Here is a 24,854-nt window from a genome sequence, read left to right as displayed (position 1 = left end):
ATCATCAGCCTTGTACAACAAATTCCTCATTGAGGAACAATTTAAAAACCTTCAGAAGCTTGAAAGACTCTCACTCGCTGTTTTTATCTTCCTCCACAGGAGCAGTAGCACATCCAGCTCTATGGGCAGTGGAGGTCCCAAAGCATCTGAGGCTGCACAGAGCAGAGAGAGTCTGTCGACGGAGAGTTCAGTGACAGAGCAACGTGAGTCCTTCAGCAGCATCAAAATCACTCACCAGGCTGAAAGTTGTTTTTGAAAGTTTCAAGCCAGTTTCACCTTTGACACCCTCCATCACTGATGATTGTGATCAGAACGTGTGCTCTATTGCACCTCTAATGACTGATTTCACTTTGTACTGGAGTTCACCTATACATCACTGCCAGAAGAAGTGAAGTTGAACCACTGGATGTCAGCAAAGACACAATTTTCAGGGGGTGTTAAGTTACTGTTTAAAGCTTCAGTAGGTAAAAGGTTTTTGGCATCATTGGGCAAAAATTCCATAACAACCTTTCAGCATATTGTAATTCAAGTGTTCTGAGAGAAAACTAGACTTCTGCACCTCCTCATGGCTCTGTTTTCAGACTTTAGAAAATCTAGCCCATGACAGGACACTTTGGCCAATCACAGGTCATTTCAGAGCATACAAGCATTACAAGCATTCAAACACTAATACTACAAAGTCTTACATGTATTGATATGTTTTTCAGTTCCCTCCGTGTCGTCGGGGCAGCAGAGTGTCCCGGCCGCCTCCACAGAGCCACCGTGTGGCGCCTCCTGCTCCGGTGCCCTCGGTAGCTCGTCGGCTCAGGCCCCGGCGGCGAGCTCCTCTCAGGGGGACACCGTGGCTTCTTCGCCGGTGGAGAGGAGTCAGCCGGAGGGTACGGAGGACACGTCAGGAGGCTGCAGGAGAGCAGAGCCCACGGGAGGGGAGGGAGAGGAGGGCCAGAGTCAGCCTGCACGGGCCCACCAAGACTCCGATGACAGCGACGACGATCCGATTCTCATCCCATCAACGAGGTTCAGAGGTCAGGGACAGAGGTACGTCAGACAACTCTTGTTTCTGTTCACTCACTACAAGCAAAAAAACACCCTCATGTATTTGAATGCAGGTTATTATCTTCTTGTTTAATATCACTTTTCAAAGGTGGGTATTCTGATTTTTTGTGATGCCTTCCCATTGACTGTTTCACTACAAATATAGATTAAATTCCAGAGGATCTGCAGTAGGAGATAGGATGATCAGGTAAAGTGTTTGCACAAAAAAAAAAAGCATCTAACCCCGTCAGGTGTGTGACATGCAGCAGAGCATTAAAACTCAACAGCACAACACGATGAAGAGAACGGGTTTTTGTCTTGGTTTGGTCATTTCACTCACAAAAAACTAATATACACACGGCTAACTGTAGAGTTAGAGTGATGTGCATGTGAGTACTGACTCCACAGATAGTGTGTGTAGCAGCTTAACAGCAGCATTTTGGAGATTTTGTACAGAAGAGAGATGAATGAACAAAGAATGTGTGCATGATGGAGCCAAACAAATATGAAGTTTTGATTTCCTCAGTAGGACCGTTTTTTGTTTAACTAGTATAGCACATGAACCAGCGTGTATCTGATTTAAATTTAGTGACGTTGCACAACAACATTAAGGGCTTAATTCAGTTATGATGTGTTTTGCCTTGAAAGTGGCTGCTTTCTAGCTTGGGGGTTTGTTATTTGGTTGAATTGATTATACCAACACAAATTTCACTCAAGATTCAAAGCATGGGGTTCGTAAGCATCAGAGACAGCATGGGTTTGTGTGTATTGATATAATTTTTTTCGCCTGCTCTATTATCACATGTATTGGTTTTTCTTGTGTTTCACAGACGCTCAGCAGCCGCTCGCATCCAGGAGCTGTTCCGCAGGAGGAAAGAACGAAGGGAGATGGAGGAGAGCGAGACCCAGAATATCAGAAGACCCTCCGTCAAGATGGTCTACAAAGGCCACCGTAACTCCAGGACAATGGTACGTCTCCCTGCCTTTTACACCATATTAGTTTGGAGGCCTCTCGAAGGAATAAATACAGTTATTAGCTTTCTTTCGGAGAGTTGGGTGAGTAGATCGATACCACTCTCATCTCCATGTGTTAAGTATGAATTTGGAGTCAGCTTAGTTTAGCATAAAGACAGGAAACGGGGAAACAGCTGACTTCCCCACTGAGCTAAGACATCATTTCAACCTTGCCTCTATGCTTTAGCTCTGATATAGACCACAGGATTTTGCATAAAAACCTGTAAATATTTAACACAAGCACTGCACACCCCTGTGTTTACAGTGTAACTGTTTATTTTTTGTCATATACACAGATTCACTGACTGAAACAACGCCTAGGCTAAGCCTAGATGTCTACTAAACTCACTTTTCAACCTTGAATAACCTTAATCGAAACTGAACGTCTACAGACAATCTATTAAACGTAAAACTGCTCAGTGGTTCAGTCTGTCCAAAGTTCAAAAATACACCTACGATCACCTCTAAAGTTCACAATTAACATGTCGTGTCTTTAATTTTGTACACTAACAGAATTGTAAAAAACGAAATGTAACGACAGTTTGTGGTTTTAGGAAAAAATGTGTGCTGTAACTATTTCTTGACAAACGACAGCCAGGTGTAACGACTTCCTGAAGTTTTGTCATCGCTGTAAGGTTGCCAGGTTTCGTACTAGTTATGAAATAATAATAAGATGTATAGTGAAACTGGGCTGATGGAAAAACTGCTGTTTGTCAAGAAATAGTTACACCACATAACACTAAAACCACAAATTGTTGTTTTTTACATTTCTGTTTGTGTACGGATTAAACAAACAGTTAGTGACGTGATTTCAGAGTTTTGGACAGAGCCAGGCTAGCTGTTTCCCCGTTTCTAGTCTTTATGCTAATCATCTCCCGTCTCCAGCTCTTCACTTAACACACAGACATGAGAGTGGTGTCTTCTCATCTAACTCTCAGAGAAAGCAAAATAAGCTTGAGTCCTAAAATGTTGAACTATCCTTTTAAACGGTGTAAAATTCAAGGTGTTTGTATTTGTTTTTTTCCAGATAAAAGAGTCCTGTTTTTGGGGCAACAACTTTGTGATGAGCGGCTCAGACTGCGGCCACATCTTCATCTGGGACAGACACACCGCAGAGCACCTCATGCTGCTGGAAGCCGACAACCACGTGGTGAACTGCCTGCAGCCGCACCCCTACGACCCCAGTGAGTCCCACCTTCACTCTGCACCTCAGGTGATCCTCCGAGATGATCTGACGGCATTACTGAGAATGTTAACGTTCACTTTCCGGTCTCTTTCAGTTCTGGCTTCTTCAGGGATAGACTACGATATCAAGATTTGGTCGCCACTGGAACAGTCGCCATCTTTCAACAGAGTCCTCGCCAATGAGGTATGACTGCCAGGAGATCAGTGAAATCAGTGGATTGGTTGGTTTATTTTAGTGTGCTGCACCAAATGCTGCCCGGCTCATAAACCATAATAGTTGAAAAGAATAAGCCTTAAGTGTCACTAAGAAAGTAAAGAAGCCCATTTCTCAAAATGTCAAACTTTTCCTTTAACTTTTCTTTTCAAATGGCAGACGTCTTAAATCACTGGTTCCCAACCTGGGGGTCCCGACCCCCGCTTGGGGTCGCCAAAGCTTCACAGGAGGCCTTATTTAATTTTAAGGGGTGTAAGACAATTTTTTTTTTTTTAAATATACGGTTGGCGGTTATCTCAGCATGTCATTCATTTCTGTGAAGAAAGCTAAATGTTACTATTTTTAAAGTTTAGGTTACTATATAAGATAAACTTAAAAAATTATAAAAGTATGCAGTTAAAATAACCGAAGAGCTAATAGAACAAGTGTCGGGGAGAAGAAAACACTGATTTGTCCAAAAAGAAGCCTATTAAGTATGTATGATTCTTAAAAAAAACAAAAAAAACAAACATAATACAGACAGATTTGTATTAAATGTTTCTAAAAAATAACAGGAAAACTCATCTTTGCTGCAATATTCACAGGAAATAATCTGTTCAAAATTCATCCAAATCTTCCTGCAGTTATTGTGTTCACTTTTTGGGTTATTTGTAGTTTATCAGTTGTTCTGTACTGTTATTTTCATGCATTGAATATAATATGAAATATCCATAAAATATGTCATTGTCAATATGTCAGGGGTCGTTGGTTTACTTAATGATAGAAAAGGGGTCCCTGAAGGAAAAAGGTTGGGAACTACTGTCTTAGGTCACTGTAAATGGACAATGAAGAAATTAAATTCATGGTTCTGCGTCAGAACAGTTTTGCCTTTCTTCCTGTTACTTGTCAGATTTATTTTCCTTCACATTCTCTCTTCGTCTTTCTTTTTCTTCTTTTCTTTCAAGGTAATAACTCGGAACGAGCTGATGCTAGAGGAAACTAGGAACACAATCACAGTCCCGGCCTCTTTCATGCTCCGAATGTTGGCCTCCCTTAATCACATCAGATCAGGTACACACACATATAAACTTCTTTTTACATTAATGCAAATAGTTTGAATATTTGTGCCTATTAATGCCCGGGTACAGACAGTTTTTACTTACCTTTTCTCAGGACACCTTCTCGTCCCTCTCTTTAATATCTCTTTGCCCTCTTGCAGATCGACTAGAAGGTGATCGCTCTGAAGGTTCAGGACAGGAAAACGAGGACGAGCAGTAGCCCGCTGGCATTTTATTTTAAAGAAAACACTATTTCTTCTTGCTGTATAGCACTTGAAAAAACCCCTGAGATTTGTACAAGTATAGTGTAGAATACTTCCTTTTGAAAATTAGTGTAATTTCTAGCCCCCCTGTGTTTTTTTAAGATGACTTTCTTACTGATGTTTCTGTATGAGGATAAAGTACATCTGTGTGAATGCAAAAGGCAAGGACGTCAGTATATATATATATTAAGTGTGAGAATAATGGCGGCTGGTGTGCAAGGATGTTAAGTGCAATATTATTTTGTTAGGAGAAAGTGAGCTTTGATCAGTGTTAACGTGTGACATTTTGAATTTGTAGCACAAAGCTAAGAAATGTTGATGTGCTGCTCCGGCAGTTACGCATGTAAACAAGGACTTTAAGTAAAAACATACTTGGAGAATGTTTTAATTTTATTGTTGAAGAAAAAAAAAAAAGAAACAAAGCTGTGGTTCTTCTCCCGAAAAGGGACATGTCAATAAATTATAATCTTTTTTCAGAATTTGGATAAAAAATAAAGCTATGGCATCTCAAAGATGTCTGGAAGATTAAGACGACTGTGCAGCAAACAAACAAATGAACTGAAAATCACTCCAGAATCAGTCATTAGCTTAGCTTCAGTTTAAGGTTTAAGACGAGTTTAAACCTGTGTTTGTCTGGAACAAAATCATATGGTCTCTTAAACCCTACCGCTGTGTCCTGTGGTGTTTCCAAGCACCAGATTCCCTTTAGAAAACCTCTCATTTTACTGCTGCAGGGTCTGACAGTCTGCCCCACGTAGTCCTGGTTCTGGGTCTCTCCGTGGCGGGCTGGTTGCAGCCGGAGGCCCCGCTGGAGTCTGAGCTGACGGGAGTTTTTTGGTGAGCCTGAATGTCGTCTGATTTCGCTGGAATCGCACCCGGTGGCACCGATGACGAGCATTAACAATAACTACATAGAAATAGCCAATCTTCTCTGATGGTCTCGTTTACTTCTGTAGGTCATATAAATAGATGCATCAGTATTAAATTGAGACTTTTACATAACCAGTTAAAAGTTCTTCATAGTTACTTTAAGCTCACTTCTTTCTAACTCAACTTTTTTCATTTCCAAACTTGTAGTCTTCAGACCAAACTGGTGCTGACTCAAGTGACATCACTTGAGGACATTTAGCGCTGCCCCCCCCCCCACAAACAGCTTTTCACGTATGCAGTAATACTCCTGTAACCAGACATTGGTGTTTAAAATAGGTGGAATTCCCCTTTAAAAAACATCCGTAAATGTTGTTAAATGACCGTCTTGATTTGAATATCATGGTAAAACATGATGAGGGGCAAAAACTGGTCAAATACGGAGTGAAATGTCCCCAGTTTGTTCAGGACTGCAGGACAGGAGGTCGTTGTTTTGGTAGCTGTCGTATAGACACTAACATGGTTTAGCGTCACACCACCACAAACAAGGAAAAAATAAATTGATTCAGGAAATTTTCTGTAAAAAGTTTTAATAGAATAATCTTGATACAAAACTTAAATGCAAATATTTGTATTAATACTTACTGTATAGTGAAAATCAAAAAGTTACATCACTTCTCAGGTGTAAAGTACCGTTCAAACAATAATATAAAGATACGAGGTAAGACTGAAGCGCTCTACTTACTACAAATGTCCTCTGAGTTTCTCTCATGATAGTAAAGGGAGTGGTGGAGTATAGACTGAGGTAAACCACATGAATATTTACTAAGACACAGTGTTGTAGATTAAGACCAGTTTTTTCATTGACTTTCAAAGACCAATATAGCAACAATGTGCCCTGCTCAGTATGTGCACAATAGTATGAAATGTGGATCTAATGCATTTTAATTAATATAACAATCTTTGAAATACTGATAACAGTCCATCTCCAAATGACCTGATTTTGGCTGAGTGATACATAGACAAAATATACCACTATAATCATTTTGAAGTTTTCTTATAATGAATTACAATACACAATTTACTCTTAAAATCCACACATTTCCTATACACGCAATAATTCCTATTCAGGGTCATGGTTAGGGGAGGGGGGCGGAGGGTTATCCCAACATGCACTGGGGTTGAAATCAGAGATAACCATTGATCAGGACATCAGTCAACACCCGACAGGCACTTTTATGTTTTCAATCCACATCAGCGGGCCTTTTTTCATGGCAGACATTCTGACTTGTCATAGCAGGAAAAGCACAGGTGTTACTAATAACACTAACGATGGCTTTGATCTATTCAAGTGTCCCAGTAAGCTGTGTCAGTGAGCCAGCATGCACAATACCAGGACCCTGACACTTGATGGTGCATTCAAATGGGGTCGTGTTTACTGTGTTCACGAGAAGAGTCCATATGAACGCCCCCCTTTGTGGTATTCATAACCTCGCGAGTGGAAAGATTCCGAAAGCTCAGAGTTCACGAGTTGTGACGTGTTTGTTGACGTTGTGAGAAATGGAGGAGGCCTTGGAAGTTAATTTTTTGGTACATAAGTGAATATATTGAAATTTTAGTAGTATATTGTTTTTCTTTTGTAATTTTATAATATGTTTGAGGAAAATGTTGATTGTTTTCCTCTTACATTATGCCTTTGCATTTCCTGCATTATGTTACCCACTTGCTAGCTTGCTAAATTGTTAGCCTCTGTGGCTTCTAGACACCGACAGTAACGTTAATATTGCCGTTGTTAAGCAGCGGTGCTTTCACGACTTAACCACTTGAACGCTAAGCATATCGTGTACACGACATTACATTTTGTAAATTACGAGCTCACGAGTTTCATTTAAAGGCACCATTGCAGGAAACGCACAGGTGTTACTAATAACACTAACGATGGCTCTGATCTATTCAAGTGTCCCAGTGAGCTGTGACAGTGAGCCAGCATGCACAATACCAGGACCCTGAAACTGAAACAGGTAAATGGACTTCAGCAAACACTCATTTTATTATTTATACCTGTGATTTTTTTTCTTTACTGTGACATGTCAAAATGTCTCCTGTGAAAAAGGGGTTTTCCTCAGTCAAATTTCTTAATTAGAGTCTGCCCTCTGCTGTGCGATGTGTTGACCATCAGTCAGAATTAAAACACACGAGGTCAGAGTCAGAAGACGGCCTTCTGTTAAACAATCTGTGTAAAAACACAAATCTATCTTCTTCAAACATAAAACTATAACTGTGATTTTTATCACCCAAAAGACTCACAACACTGTTATCTGGACCCTTTAATATGTCTTTATTACATTAAAGGTCCTGCACACCTGCACTGGTGTTTTCACTTATCCTGGCTGATTAAATCTCTACTTACATGTCATAATTGTAATTAGCGGGGTCCAGCTTTTAAATAGTTCACGTCAACAACCCAGTGGTAATTATGACTGAAAACTCAGATTTTTCTCAAAGCTCCGATATATATCCGACTTGATACTTGATATTACAGAAGCATCTGAAAAACGAACAAATACGGACGCCTCTCATCAGCCAAAGTCCGTCATTTAAGGTAATTAAAACCCAAAGTAATGAATATGATGTTAAATTGTAGTATTTTAACTCTCACATGTCCAACTCCGCAGGCACAATAAGTGGCATCAATTGTGTATGTAGACCATTGGTGTGCAGTACAAGCGCACCTGAGTGAGACAACTTGGGCTTGAAACTTACTTTCCTTAATGTAATAAAAGAAACATTGACAACGATCTGATAAAAGCGTTACTAGTCTTTTGGAAAATACTTTCCAGCCCTGATGAGGCACATTATTATTATTATTGCAAATTCTGAGGACATACCATGATATATATAGTAATCGACAAATTACTACAACAATCCGATCATTTAGGTAACAGTAGTTAAGGCTTCCTATTGATTACATTAATCCATACAAAAGCTTGCAAAGACATTGATGGTGTGCATTTGGTCCAACATAGTGGAATGAATAATGTGCCTCTTCCTGTTTCCTAATAATTTCAAGTATGGAGTACCCATGTGTAGAGAGACAGACTTCATAAATTGCACCACAGACCACTTTGACTGGTCACATGTAGTCGTGTTGACGGTGTGAAACCCTCTCAGCTCGCTAGTAAACTGAGTACGGTCTATAAACCTGTCCAACAAATGAACAGACCTGCTGTGGTCACGCTGGTTTTTCCTCCACGTCCTGCTCTTCTTCCTCCCTGTCATCTTTAACGATCCCTTCATCGATGCTTTCCAGCCTCAGTCTCTGACCGTCCAGGTATCTGGGTCTCGGTGCGGCCCTTGTCGTAAACAGTCCCCCCGGCAGACCCATGTCCTCCCCAAACAGGGTCAGCTTAGCGTCGCTCTCTATGGCCTTTGCCAGGGAGGAGGCGAAGGTCTCAAGAGATTTGTGTACCTCTGCGTGGACTTCAACCGCGGACATGTTGGTGTTTTCAGCTGAGGAGAAAAACACAGATTACTATTAGACAAATGTTACAGGAAACAAATCGTTTGTTTAGTTTGAGGTTTTGTTTTTGTAGCTTGCTGAAGTCACTTTTCAAACCCTCGGTGAGTATGAAGTGAACTCCCTCCCCTCTAATCTTTTGTGGAAATGACAGATACCTTTGGCTTGCTCCACCTGGTCTTCAAAGGTGACGGAGCTCCTCCTCTTCCCGGACGGATTCCCGTGGGGCTGTTGGTGGGAGGAGCCGTCTGTGGAGAAGTTATCCAGCAGCATCACGTCTGTGCCTGCGTGGGAGAAACATTACAGAGACCAAAAAGGTGGGTTAACTGAGAGCAAAATGTAAAAAGTAGAAACCATCTCAATAAAAAAGGACACGAACGAGTTGGATAATCAGATGTGTCTTTGTATTACACATGACATTACTTGCCATCCTGAACTGAAAACATGAGCTGTGAAACAGGAATGTGAGGCTGACTGCAACAAAGCTGTGGGAGTATGACGCAACAGAGTTGGTATTAAGCCTTTCGAACATCATGTTTACACGTGCCATGGATTATTTTATGTTCATGTTAGGATCAACAGTTTTAAACAGCAGAGGGAAATCAACTACAGCTGGAACCATTAGTCAATTAATTGATCAACAGAAAAATAATTGGCAACTATTTTGATAAGTGATAAATAATTTTATTTTTATTTTTCAAACACTCTTTGGTTCCAGCTTCTCAACAACAGAGCTATCTTTTGGTTTGTGACTGTTTATTGGACTAAACAAGTCATTTGCAGACATTACCATGGCCTTTAGGAGGTTTAGCTGAATTAGTATTATTGTTAACACACTTACATGAGTCCTGAGTGAAACTGAAGCCAGTATCTCCTGTGCTGCTCCCGGGGGCCAGCAGGTGCCCTCCACCGGCCAGCATGGCTGTCAGGTGTGGCGACATACCCAAGTCTGAAAGAACACAAGCAAGATCTCGTTGTACAACATCATACAACACATGTAATCATAACAACACCGGGATGTAAATCTAAACAGGCTGTATATACTGTACGTAAACCACTTATTACACTAATGTCTAATCCAGCACTCTTTTATGGCGTCAGATCAGTCTCCATACTCTTACTCAATACTCTGCACTAACACCCACCCTTTCACTATTGTATACCTGTTTACAGAAACGGTTTAACCTTTCGGTTTAACATTGTACCTCCGTGTGAGTACATAATAGTTGTGTGTTTATCTTTGTTCAGCTTTGTTGTCCTTGTTTTGGCTGTATGTCTATTTGTATCTTCCTGAACATTGTTCTTTCAGTCTGTGATTTGGTATCCTGTCATAAATAAGTCATAAATAAACAAACAGAGCCACTGCTCTTCTCCCACCTGTGATTCTGTTGGAGATGCTGAAGAGGCGGGATGTCCTTTGCCGCGTGGCGAACGACTCTCTGTAGTAGCGATCTCCGAAACACATCCCCAGCAGCTCCTTCCTCACCGTTTTATTCCACAGACCGTAGATGAGCGGGTGGCACACCGCGCTGCAGAAAGATAGCCACGCTACCAACGTCTCCACTCCCTGAGACACGCTCCCTTGCCCCCACAAAGCCTCTGTACACACCACCCCGGCATATGGCCCCCAGGTCATGAGGAAAGTGCCGATCACCACTAAGATGGTGACAAAGGCCTTGCACTGACTCCCCGCATACACGAGGCTCCGCCGGCTTCCATTAGAGGAAGTCGAGGTGCTTGAGTTTTTGCGTCCGTTCCTCTGAGCTCCAGTAGAGTCATCCTGGGCCGTAATAACTGTCCCACAGTGAACTTTCCGGGCTTTCATGCGGGCAACGCGGAAAATGACACCGTAACAGGCCAGCATGATGACTAAGGGGGGAAGGATGCACCAGGTGACCCAGAAGGCCGTGTAGCCCGGCTCTCTGTGCCAAGACGCAACACAGGTCCACTTGAAGCAGTCGAACTCGAAGGAGGACCAGCCGAACAGAGGAGGCAGACAGCCCACCAGGGAGTGTAGCCACACATAGGCGATGGCGACGACCGCCCGGTTTCCTGTGATCTTCATGGGGTAGATCATCGGGTAAAGCACTGCATAGTACCTGTTGGGACGAGAGAGGAACACAGTGAGGAAAGGAAACTGTTCTCAAGGAAGCTCTCTGGTCCAAGTAACAGACTGCTCAGATTTCAGTGAGGGATACAGAACAATGCTATAAAGCGTTTTCTAAAAAGCTGCAAACAACAGAAAAGGAGAGGCTTGGCGGGAGAACAAAAACATGCACTGTAATCACAAATTCCCAAAGGTGAGGAGGGTAATTAGGATAGCAGTGAGAACAGTGAGAACAGTGAGGACTGTGTGCTACAGAGCTACTGTAAATTACAGCAGATCTTAACTACATGTTACTGGCCACTATGATCACAATATAATTTAACCAGAGTGGTATTCAGCGTCAATTCCAACCAACCTGAAGTGCATCTCCAAAAATAAAAGAACTGTACTTTAACTATCAGATAATCTTTCTAACTAATTAATTTATCTTTTAGTTTATAACATTTAAGAAAAATGGCAAAAAAATCTGTTTAAAATTTCCCAGAGGCCATTGTCAAATTTCTTAGTGATATCCATCGATTATCAAAATCGATATTTCTGTTAGAACTAGTCTTTATAAATGGTGTTATTTTATGGCACACTACTTCTTAATAGGGCTATGGATAGTTTTACACTACTTACACCAAGAGATACATGTTTTGATACCCTACATTGAGAAATATAAACATTTTCCCTTTTGTATATTTGAAAACGTGAGCCCATCTTTCCAAATATATTGCTAATCTAATTTTATCTTTACACAAAACAATCACAATATAGTAAATATCTAGTCAAAGAACAAGCAAGGAAAAAAAGGTTAAAGAAAGTGGTGGAAGTGTAGTTCAGTATGCTGGATTATCTTTTTTGTTTTCTTTGCGAATCAGTTTCTTATTTCTAAAAATAGGAAACAATGGAAATAATCTCAGCCCTGCAGATGAATGGTGCATTCATATCAGTCCACATTTAAAGTAACTTTGTGTGAGTCTGTCTAATGCTTGTCACTTGAGCTGGGAAAATCTCCAGAAAAATACCACAAGCTAAGTGTGTGGTTGACCAATCTTATTTACAAAGCTGCATACTGACCTTAAAGGGAAACACACCAAAAACTATGTTTCACAAGTTTGTGAACATGAATGTGTTTCCTCCAGAGCCAGAAACAGCACAAACAATGTCAAATGTGTCATATTAACATTGTCACAAGAACGAGGTAAATACACATCTCACATTTACTTAAAAATAAAGACAATTGTGCTTATTTTGAGAAAAAAAACGAGATAAAATTGCTCCCAGAATATGAGAAAAAAACATTATTTGGCTTTTATTAAATGTATATTGGAACAGTCACAAAAGATGTTAGCTGTTGTCCATCAGTAAGGGATATTATTACTGCATGAGGATGATACCACATATTGTATTTTACATTTTGTCGTTTACATTTGTACCAACTGTGAAAGATGTAATCAGGCTCCTGCTAATCTCATACAGATTATGTCCCTAAAAACTGTTGGGAGGGAATTTTATAAGTAATTTCCAAAAGTAAATTGAATGCAAATTCAAGTGAATCGTATAACTGAATTATTTGCGGCTACATATCATGCTCACTCTTGAAAAATTCTCCCTTTCGCCTTAGTGAACATTTGACATTTGATTGTAATGAAAATGTAATTTATCTTAGGCCTCTATCTGTGATCTGTGCTTTATAAAGGTATCTTTTGATGAAATTAATTTAGTATGTGTGGTCCTGTCTTCTAATAGTTCATATTTAAATGTTACCTTTCATGTATACCCAAACAAAATATTAATTTCCCCAGCTTTGCCATGGTAACATGGCCAATAGATAATCACATAGCAACCACCAATTTAAAAATGATGCATCTAACATCCTTTGATCTATTTTCTATGTATTTTTTTTCACAGACAGAAATTCTCAAACTACTCCACTGAAAGCAAATACACTCGCACGTTTTAACATGGGAGCTGCCCAGTACAACCACTGGCCAGTGAGCAGCTGAACTGGTCGTAGTGTTAAGTGCCTTGCTAAAGAGCATATAAACAAAGTCTGGAAACAAGTCTGCATTTCTAACCATCAGGCCACGGATTTCTGTGCATAGTCAAATCTGTTTTAAGTTTAAATTTAAAGCTGCATCAGTCATTATTTCTATATTATCCAGCACTAACCTGTCAATGGCAATAGCTCCGAGGGTGAGCATGCTGGCAGAGCTGATGAGCAGGTAGAGCAGGGCAGTGAAGTTACACCACACCACCCCAAACACCCACTCCCTCTTTGCCGAGCTCACGGCCACAAACGGCAGCACCAGCACGGACAGCAGCAGGTTGGACGTGGTCAGGCTGAACACAAACTTGTTGCTGGGTGTGAGCAGATAAGGCCTGCGATAGAGGGTCGCCACAATCAAGAGGTTCCCCAGGCAGGCTAGGAGCGTGATGGTCACGATGGAGACTGACTCCAGGGCAGCCAGGCCCTCACCATTCCCCACTGCGGTGCAGTTCCTACTGGTGTTCATGGTGTGAGGCTGGGCCACCAGACAGGGGAAGGAATGGTTGGAGACTGTCAGTGGAAAGACGTGGTTAGAAATTAGACAATACAAAGAAAGCTAAAATCTGTTAAAGGACAATACCAGCACATTTGAACTGTCTACAAGTCCTGTATACTTTTAAAAAAAATCAACAATTTCTGAATGCAAGCTTTACAGTTTTAGATTTATTTTTTTCACTGACAAAATCCGTTACTGGGATCTTGAAACGTGCTTGAGTAGTCCATCACAATGAGCATAAACTCTGCATTCATGTTTGGAAATGTTACATTACTGTTGTGTGTGAAATGCAGTTTAGAGATGCAACAAACTATAATCTTCATAGCCATTTTTCATAGCTGAAAAAATGCCAGTCACAATTTCCGAGAGCAAAATGTGATTTCTTCCAACTTTCTGTTTTGGCCAACCAACAGTCCATCCCTATCATAATTAAGTAAAAATAAAACAGGAAAAGCAGCAAATCCTCTCGTTTAAGTGTCTGGAACCAGAGAACGTTTGGCATTTTTGATTGATAACTGAATTTCACTATTAATCAATTGTCATTGGCAATCTATTTTATGTCATTTCAGCTCTAATTCAGTTTAAGGGCAGATTGATATGAGACCTCTGCACTGCATGACCTCATTACAATAATTTAACTTTGATAAACATTAAGGCAGACTTTATGTTCATAGTGATAGTGTCAAAAGTACAAAAGTGTTTCAGTTAAGTGTCAGAATACAGCCTCACAGAGGAAATGCTCTCGGTCAAACACAAACAGACGGATGTTGTCTACAAAACACCACAGCACACAACACATACGAAGAAACAGTTTATCCAGAAATGAAACTGTGGGAAAAAAAAAGCTCTCAAGCAAGTTTCAAGAGCCTACTATTTGGTTTTCATACTGCGTGGAAATTAGTTGAAACCAGTGGCTGCCACAAATGTTTGTAAAGTACATTTCATCAAATATTGGGGTATTTGTGTTTCCATTTTGTGCTACTTCATAGTTTTACTCCACAACATGAAACATTATACATTTTACTCCACTACCTTTATCTGACAGCTGTAGTTACTGCAGATCAGTATTTTACATACAAAACATATCATAGATTTATAAAATGTGATTTATTTACAGATTGAACTATCCAGCAGTATGTAAAGCTGTCAATAGTAGCTCTGACTCAACCACCTACACTATTTAAACACATTGAAATGCTTCTTACACATTTATGCAATCTTATATCTGTTGGGGACGCAGATAGGAGTCTAGTCTAGCTATTAGAAAATATTGAAGATAATTATTAATATCCATAACATTAATACTTATCATATAAGAATGATCAATATATATTAATTATATTGGATAAATTATGTTGGAACATAAGCTTAAAAAGATTAAAATGACTATCAAAAGTAATTAATGCTTATCAAAATAAGTATTAATTATATTGAATAATATGATTTCATGTGTTTTAAATCATACTTGAGGCACCACTATTTGAAACAAAGAGAAAACCTATTAAAGTAGTCTCAAAAAATAAACTAACCTATCAATTAGGACTCTTATTAATAATTAAATTAATAACTGTAACCATACATTTTCATATCAATAGCTAGTAACAGTTGAAGGAATTCGTAGTACTTTGTGACATAGATGAGGTTGGCATTATTCACTTTTATGCAACATATCTAATAATGACATAAATAACAATATAACAATAACATAAGCAGATATGTAAAGTTACTTATTGGGAATGCAGGACTTGAAATAAATAGTTTTACATGTTGTATTGCTACTTTTAAGGATTTTAATAGTGTTTCTACCACTGAGGATGTTAAGAAGAGGATGTAGACATGTAACAGAGCCATTATAAACAGGCTTTAACACCAAAATGAGGTTGGCATTATTCATTTGTATGCAACATATCTTGTATCTAATAATGAAATAAATAATAATATAACAATGATATAAGCAGATATGTAAAGTTACTTATTGGGATTGTGAATGCAGGACTTGAAATAAGTAGTTTTACAGGTTGTATTGCTACTTTTAAAGATCTTAATAGTGTATGTTAAGAAGAGGATGTAGACATGTAACAGAGCCATTATAAACAGGCTTTAACAGCCTGGAGGAGGCTCAACTCCTCACTAACACAGACTATTAACAAAATTGCAGAAGTGAAAAATGATATTGCACAGTGAGAATGAATGTTATGAAAGTTATGCAACATATCTTGTATCTAATAATTAAATAAATAATAATATAACAATGACATAAGCAGATAACACGTATGTAAAGTTACTTATTGGGATTCTGAATTCAGGACTAAGTTGTTTTACATGTTGTACTGCTACTTTTAAGGATGTTAATAGTGTGTTAAGAAGAGGATGTAGACATGTAACAGAGCCATTGTAAACAGGCTTTAACACCAAACCTCAACAGCCTGGTTCGGCAGCCTAGTTGTAGCCTAGCAACGTAACCGTTAGCTTCGTTAGTTAACGTTAGTTTAGCAGGAGAGCATACTAGTTGCCATCTCAACCACCATGGCGGTTAACTTTCCACAGTTAAAATGACCAGGTTAACCCCAAAGTCGAGCGACATTTTCAGGGTTTCTGTACTTCCTCAATACTGATAAACTTGGTAAAAGACTACCACTAGTTTCAGCTCCGTTAGTTAGCCTTGGTTAGCTGAAACTTTCTCCCATTGTCCCTCCTGAAACACACACAGCTCTCCCTCTTTACCTGCTCTGCTCTGCTGCTCCACATTGTCTCCTCATCCAGGGTGAATCCATCACAACTTGTCCCGTAGTCCGCTATAACCTAGCAGTAACTGAGGTGTGATAACATGTCTGAGAAGAAGCCCGTCGACATTGTTAAGTTTGATAACGTTTTGTCCCCTCCTCAATCCTCAATCACAGACGGCCAGCCGCGGCTGTAATGGCGTCCTCCTCCTCCTCCTCCCACCTCGGCTTCACCTCCTCCTCTCCTCGCTGACTCCTCCAGGCTGTTGGTGGGTGGTCCAGTCCACTGCTTCACAATATGTCTTGTTTTCATATCGCCATTGGAGCAGTTTAACGTTATTTCTCAGAGGTTAGAGCCTCTAGCTTATTGCATATAAGTTAAATATCTATCCACATTGGACTCTAACCACTGGCGCACTTTACACTTACTTTACAATATGCATCCTATATACCACTTACTTTACACTATGCATCCTATATACCACTTACTTTACACTATGCATCCTATATACCACTTACTTTACACTATACATCATATATACCACTTACTTTACAATATGCATCATATATACCACTTACTTTACACTATACATCCTATATACCACTTACTTTACAATATGCATCATATATACCACTTACTTTACAATATGCATCCTATATACCACTTACTTTACAATATGCATCATATATACCACTTACTTTACACTATACATCCTATATACCACTTACTTTACACTATGCATCATATATACCACTTACTTTACACTATGCATCCTATATACCACTTACTTTACACTATGCATCATATATACCACTTACTTTACACTATGCATCCTATATACCACTTACTTTACACAATACATCCTATATACCACTTACTTTACACTATACATCCTATATACCACTTACTTTACACTATACATCCTATATACCACTTACTTTACACAATACATCCTATATACCACTTACTTTACACTATGCATCCTATATACCACTTACTTTACACTATGCATCCTATATACCACTTACTTTACACAATACATCCTATATACCACTTACTTTACACTATGCATCCTATATACCACTTACTTTACACTATGCATCCTATATACCACTTACTTTACATTATACATCCTATATACCACTTACTTTACACTATTCATCCTATATACCACTTACTTTACACTATGCATCCTATATACCACTTACTTTACACTATGCATCCTATATACCACTTACTTTACACTAAACATCCTAGATACCACTTACTTTACACTAAACATCCTATATACCACTTACTTTACACTATTCATCCTATATACCACTTACTTTACACTATGCATCCTATATACCACTTACTTTACAATATGCATCCTATATACCACTTACTTTACACTATTCCTCTTATATACCACTTACTTTACACTATGCATCCTATATAGCACTTACTTTACACTATACATCCTATATACACTTACTTTACACTATACATCCTATATACACTTACTTTACCCTATACATCCTATATAGCACTTACTTTACACTATACATCCTATATACCACTTACTTTTCACTATACATCCTATACACCACTTACTTTACACTATACATCCTATATACCACTTTATAGACTGCACATATGTACATACTACATTTATTTATTGTACATACTACATGTATTTATTGACGGACTGTACACACTATGTTCACCCATTCACTCTGTATCTTTTTTATCTCTATTTATTGTTTTATGATTTTTGTATACATTTACCTCTCTTGTGTTTCACTCTGTTTGCTGATGTTTGCTGATGTTTGCCATCTGAATTTCCCTCCGGGGATTAATAAAGGTTCATCTTATCTTATCTTATCTTAAATAATAAAAAAAAGTACATTTAATTCTGTTTCAGATGCAACATGTAGTTAGTTAGTGTAGGAGTTTGTATTCATGTATTTGTGTATTTCTTTAATGACAGGCTGCTGGTGTTTATGAATGAAGCTCTCCCTACGCATCATCTTTATCAGAGCGGACCACCCACGTACATCAAAGCTTCCCGCACATCAACAACACGTCAGCACGTCATCTTACGTTATCCAGTCAGAGAGCCGGGACTAGACATGACGTCACCGACTGCTTCCATTGGACGGCGCACTCTGCCCTGCAGCCCTGTTAAATGAGAGGTAAATAACATGCACATGGAAGTGAACATCACAATCCCAAACACTGCTCCAAAGTGCTCCACCGACAGACTCAGGAAATCCTTTGTCCCCCGAGAAATCAAACTTTACAACACCTCTCTAGGGAAGGGGGGGGACAAAGGAGGACGGTCTGCAGGATAGATAATAATGCACACAGTGCACTTTCATAGACTAAGCTACTGGAGTTACCCTGCACTATATTCAGTTTTAACGGTTTTCTTCATCTCCTCGTAACTATATGTTGTCATTGCTTCTCTTGTTGGCTTGTTGGATGCAAAGAAATTATAAACGTGTTATTATATAAAACTAATCAAATTCAAAGCTTTATTTCAACAAATATAAAAGTCCTTTTTTTCCCCTCCATTTTTCATAACAAAAGTGTTAAACAATTTAAATGGAGGGTACAATCAAATTATAGAGCCTGAGTGAAAATATATCAGAAAAAAAACAACACAAACAATAAAAAATAAAAAATAAATATAATAAAAAGATTAACATTTTATTGTGTATACACTTTTTGTTTTTGTGTAATTTAATTTATGAATCCCACTATAGCAAAAGCATGACTCATCCTACTCTGCCTACGATTGGCTAGCGATCATTGCTTGTCTGACGATGATGTTTCTCTCACAAAGCCCTTGCTGAACGGGAAGTTTTTGCTGTTCTGCTGTCTTCGGTGCATTAGTCAAGTTTTTTATTAGTTTGAAATTGATAACCGTCCGTGACAACAGTAATTTAATACAATGCCTTGAATAGAATAATGCAATCACATTTCATATGTCGTCTTCAAGTCCTTTTACATGAAACAGGATTAACACATTTAAAATATTTGAAATACTGTAGTAGTAAGTCGAGGATAAATGGGAAGACTGCAATTGATTCATCAGACATTTCTACTGTTCAGTCAAATGAACCTTCTTCTCCTTCTTGTAAACACAATTAATTTGGGGTAACCATGTTGTTATGGTGGCATGGATGAGTGAAATCTGACACTGAAATATGCAGAGGCACCTGCCGTAGGACTGTCATACAAGTAAAACTCCACCTTATGACCTGAAATTAAAACTTGAGCATGGGGATCTGTGGAGTGTAGTCAGTCAAAAGAGACACCATCAAACCCTGAAAGAGAAGACAGTTGTGATGATCAGTAGAGGGACAATCAAATTGGAGGCAAAGACTATTCTGACAGGATCAAATCAAACCCATATTAGTATAAAACGGCTCATTCTTTACTCACCATGATTGTCCACTTTCTATTCTCTGCCTCTGGGAAGACGAGGGAGCGGGATGAGTAGAATACCTGGTCATCCACCTCCTCCGTTTTCCGGGGGAGACAATGCAGGAAGGTCCAGTCTGGTTTAGCCACACTTCCTGTCTGTAGTGGACCAGAACCAAGACCCATTTAAAAATGACATTTTTGCTCCTTTGCAAAGTATTAACTTCTCAGACACATTCTTATTGACCAAAATAATTACTGTAATCTTTTTCAGAAGAATGATATCAATTATATAATCATATTCAGTGCAAGAGTTGCTTGCTGATTTATAAGCCAGATGAAGTCTGTAATTAGTGTTAGACTAGTTTACAATACAAACAATTTACAGATGATTAAACTCTACTGCTTTGTGTACAGGCAGTCAGGCATGTTTGAGTCCGATTTGCTTACTGTCAAGAAGCGTGTGCAGCTGTCAAAAGGGACCAATTTGGGAACAGACACTTACTGAAAACAGCTGCTAACTTTTCCAAAAGCTACTGGTACGTGGTGGGCGACACTTTTTTTTAGATTTAACACAAAAAGAGAGTCTAAAACAGTAACAATTTGTGATTTGCCTCTAAATAATACTAAGATAAGAGAAATTATTCTGCAGCAGTTGCAGTACAACGTAGGAAATAGTGCAAATAGTAAAAAAAAACAAAAAAAAACATATCAATAAGATGCCAAATCAAAAATATAAACAGGTTAATGAGACAATCTTATTTACCTGCATTGTAATCTGGTAACCTTTAAAGTCTTTGAGCCTCTTTTTCTTCTCCTCCTCCTGTCCCATGCTGACCCAGGTGTCGGTGACCAAAACATTGCTGCCGTGGGCGGCCTCCATTGGGTCAGAGGTCAGAACAAGCTGGGTCCCATGCTGAGGCAAAATGCAATGTTATGAATTAATAAGAAGTCCTTTGACAAGAGGTCTGTTTATAATAATGACACCTGAAGAAGACCTCACCTCTTTGGAGAGTCTTTGTGCCTCTTGAATAACACTCCTATCTGGCTCATACCCCTGTAAATAAAAAAAATACAGCTTTGGCTTTATTACAAAACTGAACCACAGGTTTTCGTTTCCCAAGCAACTGGGGAGATTAGATGCTCAAGGTTTACTGTGTTCAGCTATACCTGCCAAAAACAAAAACAAGAATCTACTAGAAAGAAGGGGAAGTGCACTAAAAGAGAGGCCAAATGTACATGAAAATATAAAACAAGGCAAACCTTTGGAGTAGCAATCTTAAGATGAACTCCCAGTTTAGCTGCTGTCATCATGAAGGAGTGGAGGACGTTGTTCCCATCTCCAATCCAGCTCAAAGTTAGTCCACTAAGGGACCCATAATGCTCCTTGAGGAGAGTGGTAATTCAGAAAACACTATGTCATTGTCATTTACTAAATGAAAATTGCAGTACGTGTAGGAGTTGGAGTACCTGTAAAGTGAGGAAGTCAGCCAGAATCTGGATTGGATGGTAGAGGTCAGACAGACCGTTAATGATGGGGATGGAGGCCTCCTTATCCAGCTCCTCCAGTGTGGAGTGGCTGTACACTCGTGCCAAGACAATATCACAGAGTCCTGAGAGAACCCTGTGGTAGGAGTTTAGAGATTACAGAGGCGGACATGACCCCAGGCGGCTGTGGTTCATATACTGGGCCAGAAAACACTCTTCTTTCCCTTCAGTAATAAGCACGATAGTGGACAACACTGTAACTACCATAGACTGTATATAAAGGTGGACGAGATGACAGCTCCCTAAACGTGAAGCCAAAACATCTCGATTGCCCCCTGGTGGCTGGCTGCAGTATAGGTCATGAAGCCTATCCCCTCCATGTTAGTGGATGGGACATGGGTCAAACAAAAAAGTCAAAATACACGTCAAATAAATTGTTCCCATAGATGTTTTTTTTCTCCATTTTAGGTAGTTCTTATCAAGTTGATGTATGTTCAAGTGTTCATTTATCTTTTAAGTTTGGTTTTAATTAGTTATTTTATACTATGATCGACAGCTGCTCTGAGTGAAGTCGTCGAGCAGCCGTAGGCTCGGGAATTGTACAAGAGAGGAGATATAACTTTAACTTTCCATAACCGTCACCAGTCTGTGTAACAGAACATGTCAATTTGCTCATAAATATATTTATAGAGATATTATGCTTAATTGTTGTGTCTTTCTAGCTGAACAGCGTACAGTGGTACTAAAGTCGCTGTTAGGTGGCTCACACTAGCAAACTGAGGCTGTGTTCGGCTCGTGATTGGCTCAGGCAGGTGTGTGGGCGGGACTTTGATACTTTGAGCTCCAGCCCGCCGGTCACTAATGTGCAGACTCTGGCGCCAAATGACGTCAGAATCTCGAGATGTCAGCTCCCGTATCTGGGATATTTTATTTTCACTTTTGTACAGTGGGAGGAAGTGGAGATGTGTCATCCATCAATATACAGTGAACACTGAAAATACCATGCTGATTAAGATTTCCCTGGATATTCAGATAAAAAAGGAGTGCAAATACACAGCCTACATCCAAAACTATCTGACATTCATTTCATTTTATTTCCACAAGTGAAAGCATAACTGCATGACTCACCTAGCTGTGTCTGTGCGACTCTCATTCACTCCCAGGTGGATGTCCTGAGAGGTGAGAAAACAGGGATGGCCACCCAGCAAAGCAAAACCTGAAATTATGATATTAAGACAACTTCAATTTAGCCAACTACATACAACATACATGACCATGTGTAAAAGCGTTGAAGGGGTACGGTACAGGGAAAAGAGGAGTGGAAATAGTTGCAGACTGTCTTGTCTGCACTGAAAGTCGCCTTTCAGCAGTTCTTTTGTGTCCATACTGACAATGATCTTTACACCGCTGAACACACTGGTGAACAGGATCAGCCCAGCTGACAATGAGAGATGTTACACGTGTGTTAGATTGTTCTCATTAATGTTATTTAATGTTTTCTTTTATTAATGGGTAGGTATTAATATTAGTAATATGTTATAATGTCACTATTTTACTTGAATATATCATTATTATGTTTATAAATAACCTTTTTTCTACGAGTACATTTGCATGTATCTGTACATGTCTCGTGCATGAATGGACATGTTTATGTATCTTACATACTGCACTAAATTGAGCATTATCAATAAAACAAAACACAAGAAAAAAAAATATTTTTATGAATGTAATTTCAAGTCTAAATGTGATACTTGAAAACTGCCCAATGTCTTTATAACATTTGCCCACCTTCTATAATCTGTTATTCATGGTATTAACTGAAGCACATACACCAGTGCAGATACTTGTAACACAAAATGGACACCTGTTTCTGTGGACATTCTTGTTCTGGTGCTCCTCTTCTCAAATATCATAGCAATCGACTTTCCTTGCAGAAGAGGAAGATACTGGAATAGAAATGACAGATTACTTTAAATGATCCACCCTGAGGCTACACACTAAAACTGAGGTCATTTAACATATGGACACTGCAGTTGACATATACCTCTTTTTCATGCTTGATCCGATGTTTTAGATCCCCTGACACCCACAACAGCCTCTTGATTTCATCTGAGCTGAAGTCCTTCAGAGTCAGACAGCTGCGACCCTTTAAATTCACTGAACTAAGGGAAGCAGCTCCAATGCTGAGAAAGTAATAAACGAAAGCGTAATGCATGTATTATTATTATTAATTGTATTAACAATATTGCATTGCTGACAAAACTTGACTTTCACTATTACTTTAATTTTGAAATACAATTATTTGGAGTTTCTTACCTAAACCTTCTTGCTGAATGGTCTTGGAGAGTTTTCAAACATTTCAATAGTTTAGTAGACATTGCAGCTCAAGGAACATAAAATACAAGCCTAATGTTAATGTGCGGATTTTATAATATACATCAATTAACTTTCATTCACTGCCTGTCCCAGTTGACAGGTTGACATGCAGTCAGACCGACAAGCCAACCGGAAGCGTGGCTACCACTGTAGTGATGGGGATTCCGGCTCTTTTTAGTGAGCCAGATCATTTGGCTCAGCTCACCAAGAAGAGCCGGCTCTTTCGGCTCCCAAACGGCTCTTCATTATTTCCACTTCTGCCTTTTATATTCAGCCAAATTTAGCGCTGTTTTGACCTATGATTAGTATGTGTGCACATATATCACTTAAATTATTCAATATAATTATACTAAACCTTATAATTTCCAGAATACCGTAATTTTACATGGTGCTTCGTTTCCGCGCACTACACTCCTCTCTCTCTTTCTCTCCTCCTCTCCCTCCTGCTCTGTACCTGTAGACCGTCAGCGTGCCGTGCACCCCCGCCCCTCCCTGCTTGATGGTATGATCCTTGTCTGTGATCACCTGATTAGTCGCATGGACATCATTAACACAACATTCAGTCACAGTCAGTGATGGAGTGCCCGTGGCACGGAGAAGATCATCCTATCATTCTGCCTTGAATTAATTAAAGAAAAAAGAAAAGAAAAAACGGCTCTCGGACGGGAGCCAGCTCTTATCGTTCACTTAAAAGAGCCGGCTCTTATGGTACATGTCCACAGCCTCCGTGCTTTCCACGCTTCCCATTCATTGTCTATGTAAGCAGCCGTGCAATGCATTCTGGTAGCGTGGCGTCGCGATTCGAGAAACGGAGCATCACAACGCCCGCTCCTCATTTGCATAAAGTTGAGGGCTAGTGTACTTTATGCAAATCACGGGCGTCCGACGTGACGCAACGCGACGCGTCCACCTCTCAAAACTCCCGAGAATCTTTTAAAATAAACATTGTTGATCCAAAATAAAGACAGATTTAGCAACTGTATGGATTATTTCTCGCCTCAAATGTTTACAGAAACACATTTCGGTGAACTGTTTTTGTGAAATAAGAGAAGAAAGTTTCCAAACCAGCCTCCATACTGTTTCCG

At 39.4% G+C, this 24,854-nt stretch overlaps 3 protein-coding genes across 8 annotated transcripts in view; 1 reads left to right on the top strand and 2 right to left on the bottom strand.

Annotated features, from left to right (window-relative positions):
- dcaf6 (ddb1 and cul4 associated factor 6) overlaps positions 1-5,260 on the top strand; it is a 29,262-nt gene extending 24,002 nt beyond the window's left edge. For 3 of the 4 annotated variants that reach the window (XM_037788823.1, XM_037788826.1, XM_037788825.1), the window contains 8 exons: positions 100-203; positions 708-1,038; positions 1,202-1,243; positions 1,866-2,004; positions 3,077-3,233; positions 3,330-3,418; positions 4,393-4,498; positions 4,647-5,260. In XM_037788823.1, coding sequence (XP_037644751.1) covers positions 100-203; positions 708-1,038; positions 1,202-1,243; positions 1,866-2,004; positions 3,077-3,233; positions 3,330-3,418; positions 4,393-4,498; positions 4,647-4,705 — 1,027 coding nt within the window. In that variant the 3' untranslated portion in view covers positions 4,706-5,260. The remainder of the gene's footprint in view (positions 1-99; positions 204-707; positions 1,039-1,201; positions 1,244-1,865; positions 2,005-3,076; positions 3,234-3,329; positions 3,419-4,392; positions 4,499-4,646) is intronic. The other variant, XM_037788824.1, reaches the window with a different exon arrangement.
- A 289-nt stretch (positions 5,261-5,549) lies between these two features.
- Positions 5,550-16,693, bottom strand: gpr161a (G protein-coupled receptor 161a). Of its 2 annotated transcripts, none has more exons than XM_037788828.1 (7): positions 16,495-16,693; positions 13,397-13,784; positions 10,510-11,231; positions 9,974-10,081; positions 9,291-9,416; positions 8,839-9,125; positions 5,550-5,698 (listed from the first exon to the last, which is right to left on the bottom strand). In XM_037788828.1, exons 2-6 carry the CDS (start codon positions 13,738-13,740, stop codon positions 8,848-8,850), a joined length of 1,578 nt encoding a protein of 525 aa, XP_037644756.1. In that variant the 5' UTR covers positions 13,741-13,784; positions 16,495-16,693; the 3' UTR covers positions 5,550-5,698; positions 8,839-8,847. The 2 variants fall into 2 exon arrangements, with proteins under 2 accessions (XP_037644756.1, XP_037644755.1); XM_037788827.1 differs by having other exon boundaries at positions 13,397-13,749.
- A 2,306-nt stretch (positions 16,694-18,999) lies between these two features.
- On the bottom strand, positions 19,000-23,925 carry otc (ornithine transcarbamylase). 2 transcript variants are annotated; one of them, XM_037788830.1, is made up of 11 exons: positions 23,710-23,925; positions 23,438-23,576; positions 23,258-23,339; positions 22,522-22,609; positions 21,376-21,529; positions 21,169-21,291; positions 20,909-20,962; positions 20,672-20,821; positions 19,927-20,064; positions 19,708-19,808; positions 19,000-19,657 (listed from the first exon to the last, which is right to left on the bottom strand). In XM_037788830.1, exons 1-10 carry the CDS (start codon positions 23,769-23,771, stop codon positions 19,749-19,751), a joined length of 1,050 nt encoding a protein of 349 aa, XP_037644758.1. In that variant the 5' UTR covers positions 23,772-23,925; the 3' UTR covers positions 19,000-19,657; positions 19,708-19,748. The 2 variants fall into 2 exon arrangements, with proteins under 2 accessions (XP_037644758.1, XP_037644757.1); XM_037788829.1 differs by having other exon boundaries at positions 19,000-19,808.
- Between the last annotated feature and the right edge of the window lie 929 nt (positions 23,926-24,854).

This window comes from Sebastes umbrosus, chromosome 13 (genome assembly GCF_015220745.1).
Source record: "Sebastes umbrosus isolate fSebUmb1 chromosome 13, fSebUmb1.pri, whole genome shotgun sequence".
NCBI lineage: Eukaryota > Metazoa > Chordata > Actinopteri > Perciformes > Sebastidae > Sebastes > Sebastes umbrosus.
This window is presented reverse-complemented; position numbering and strand designations above follow the sequence as displayed.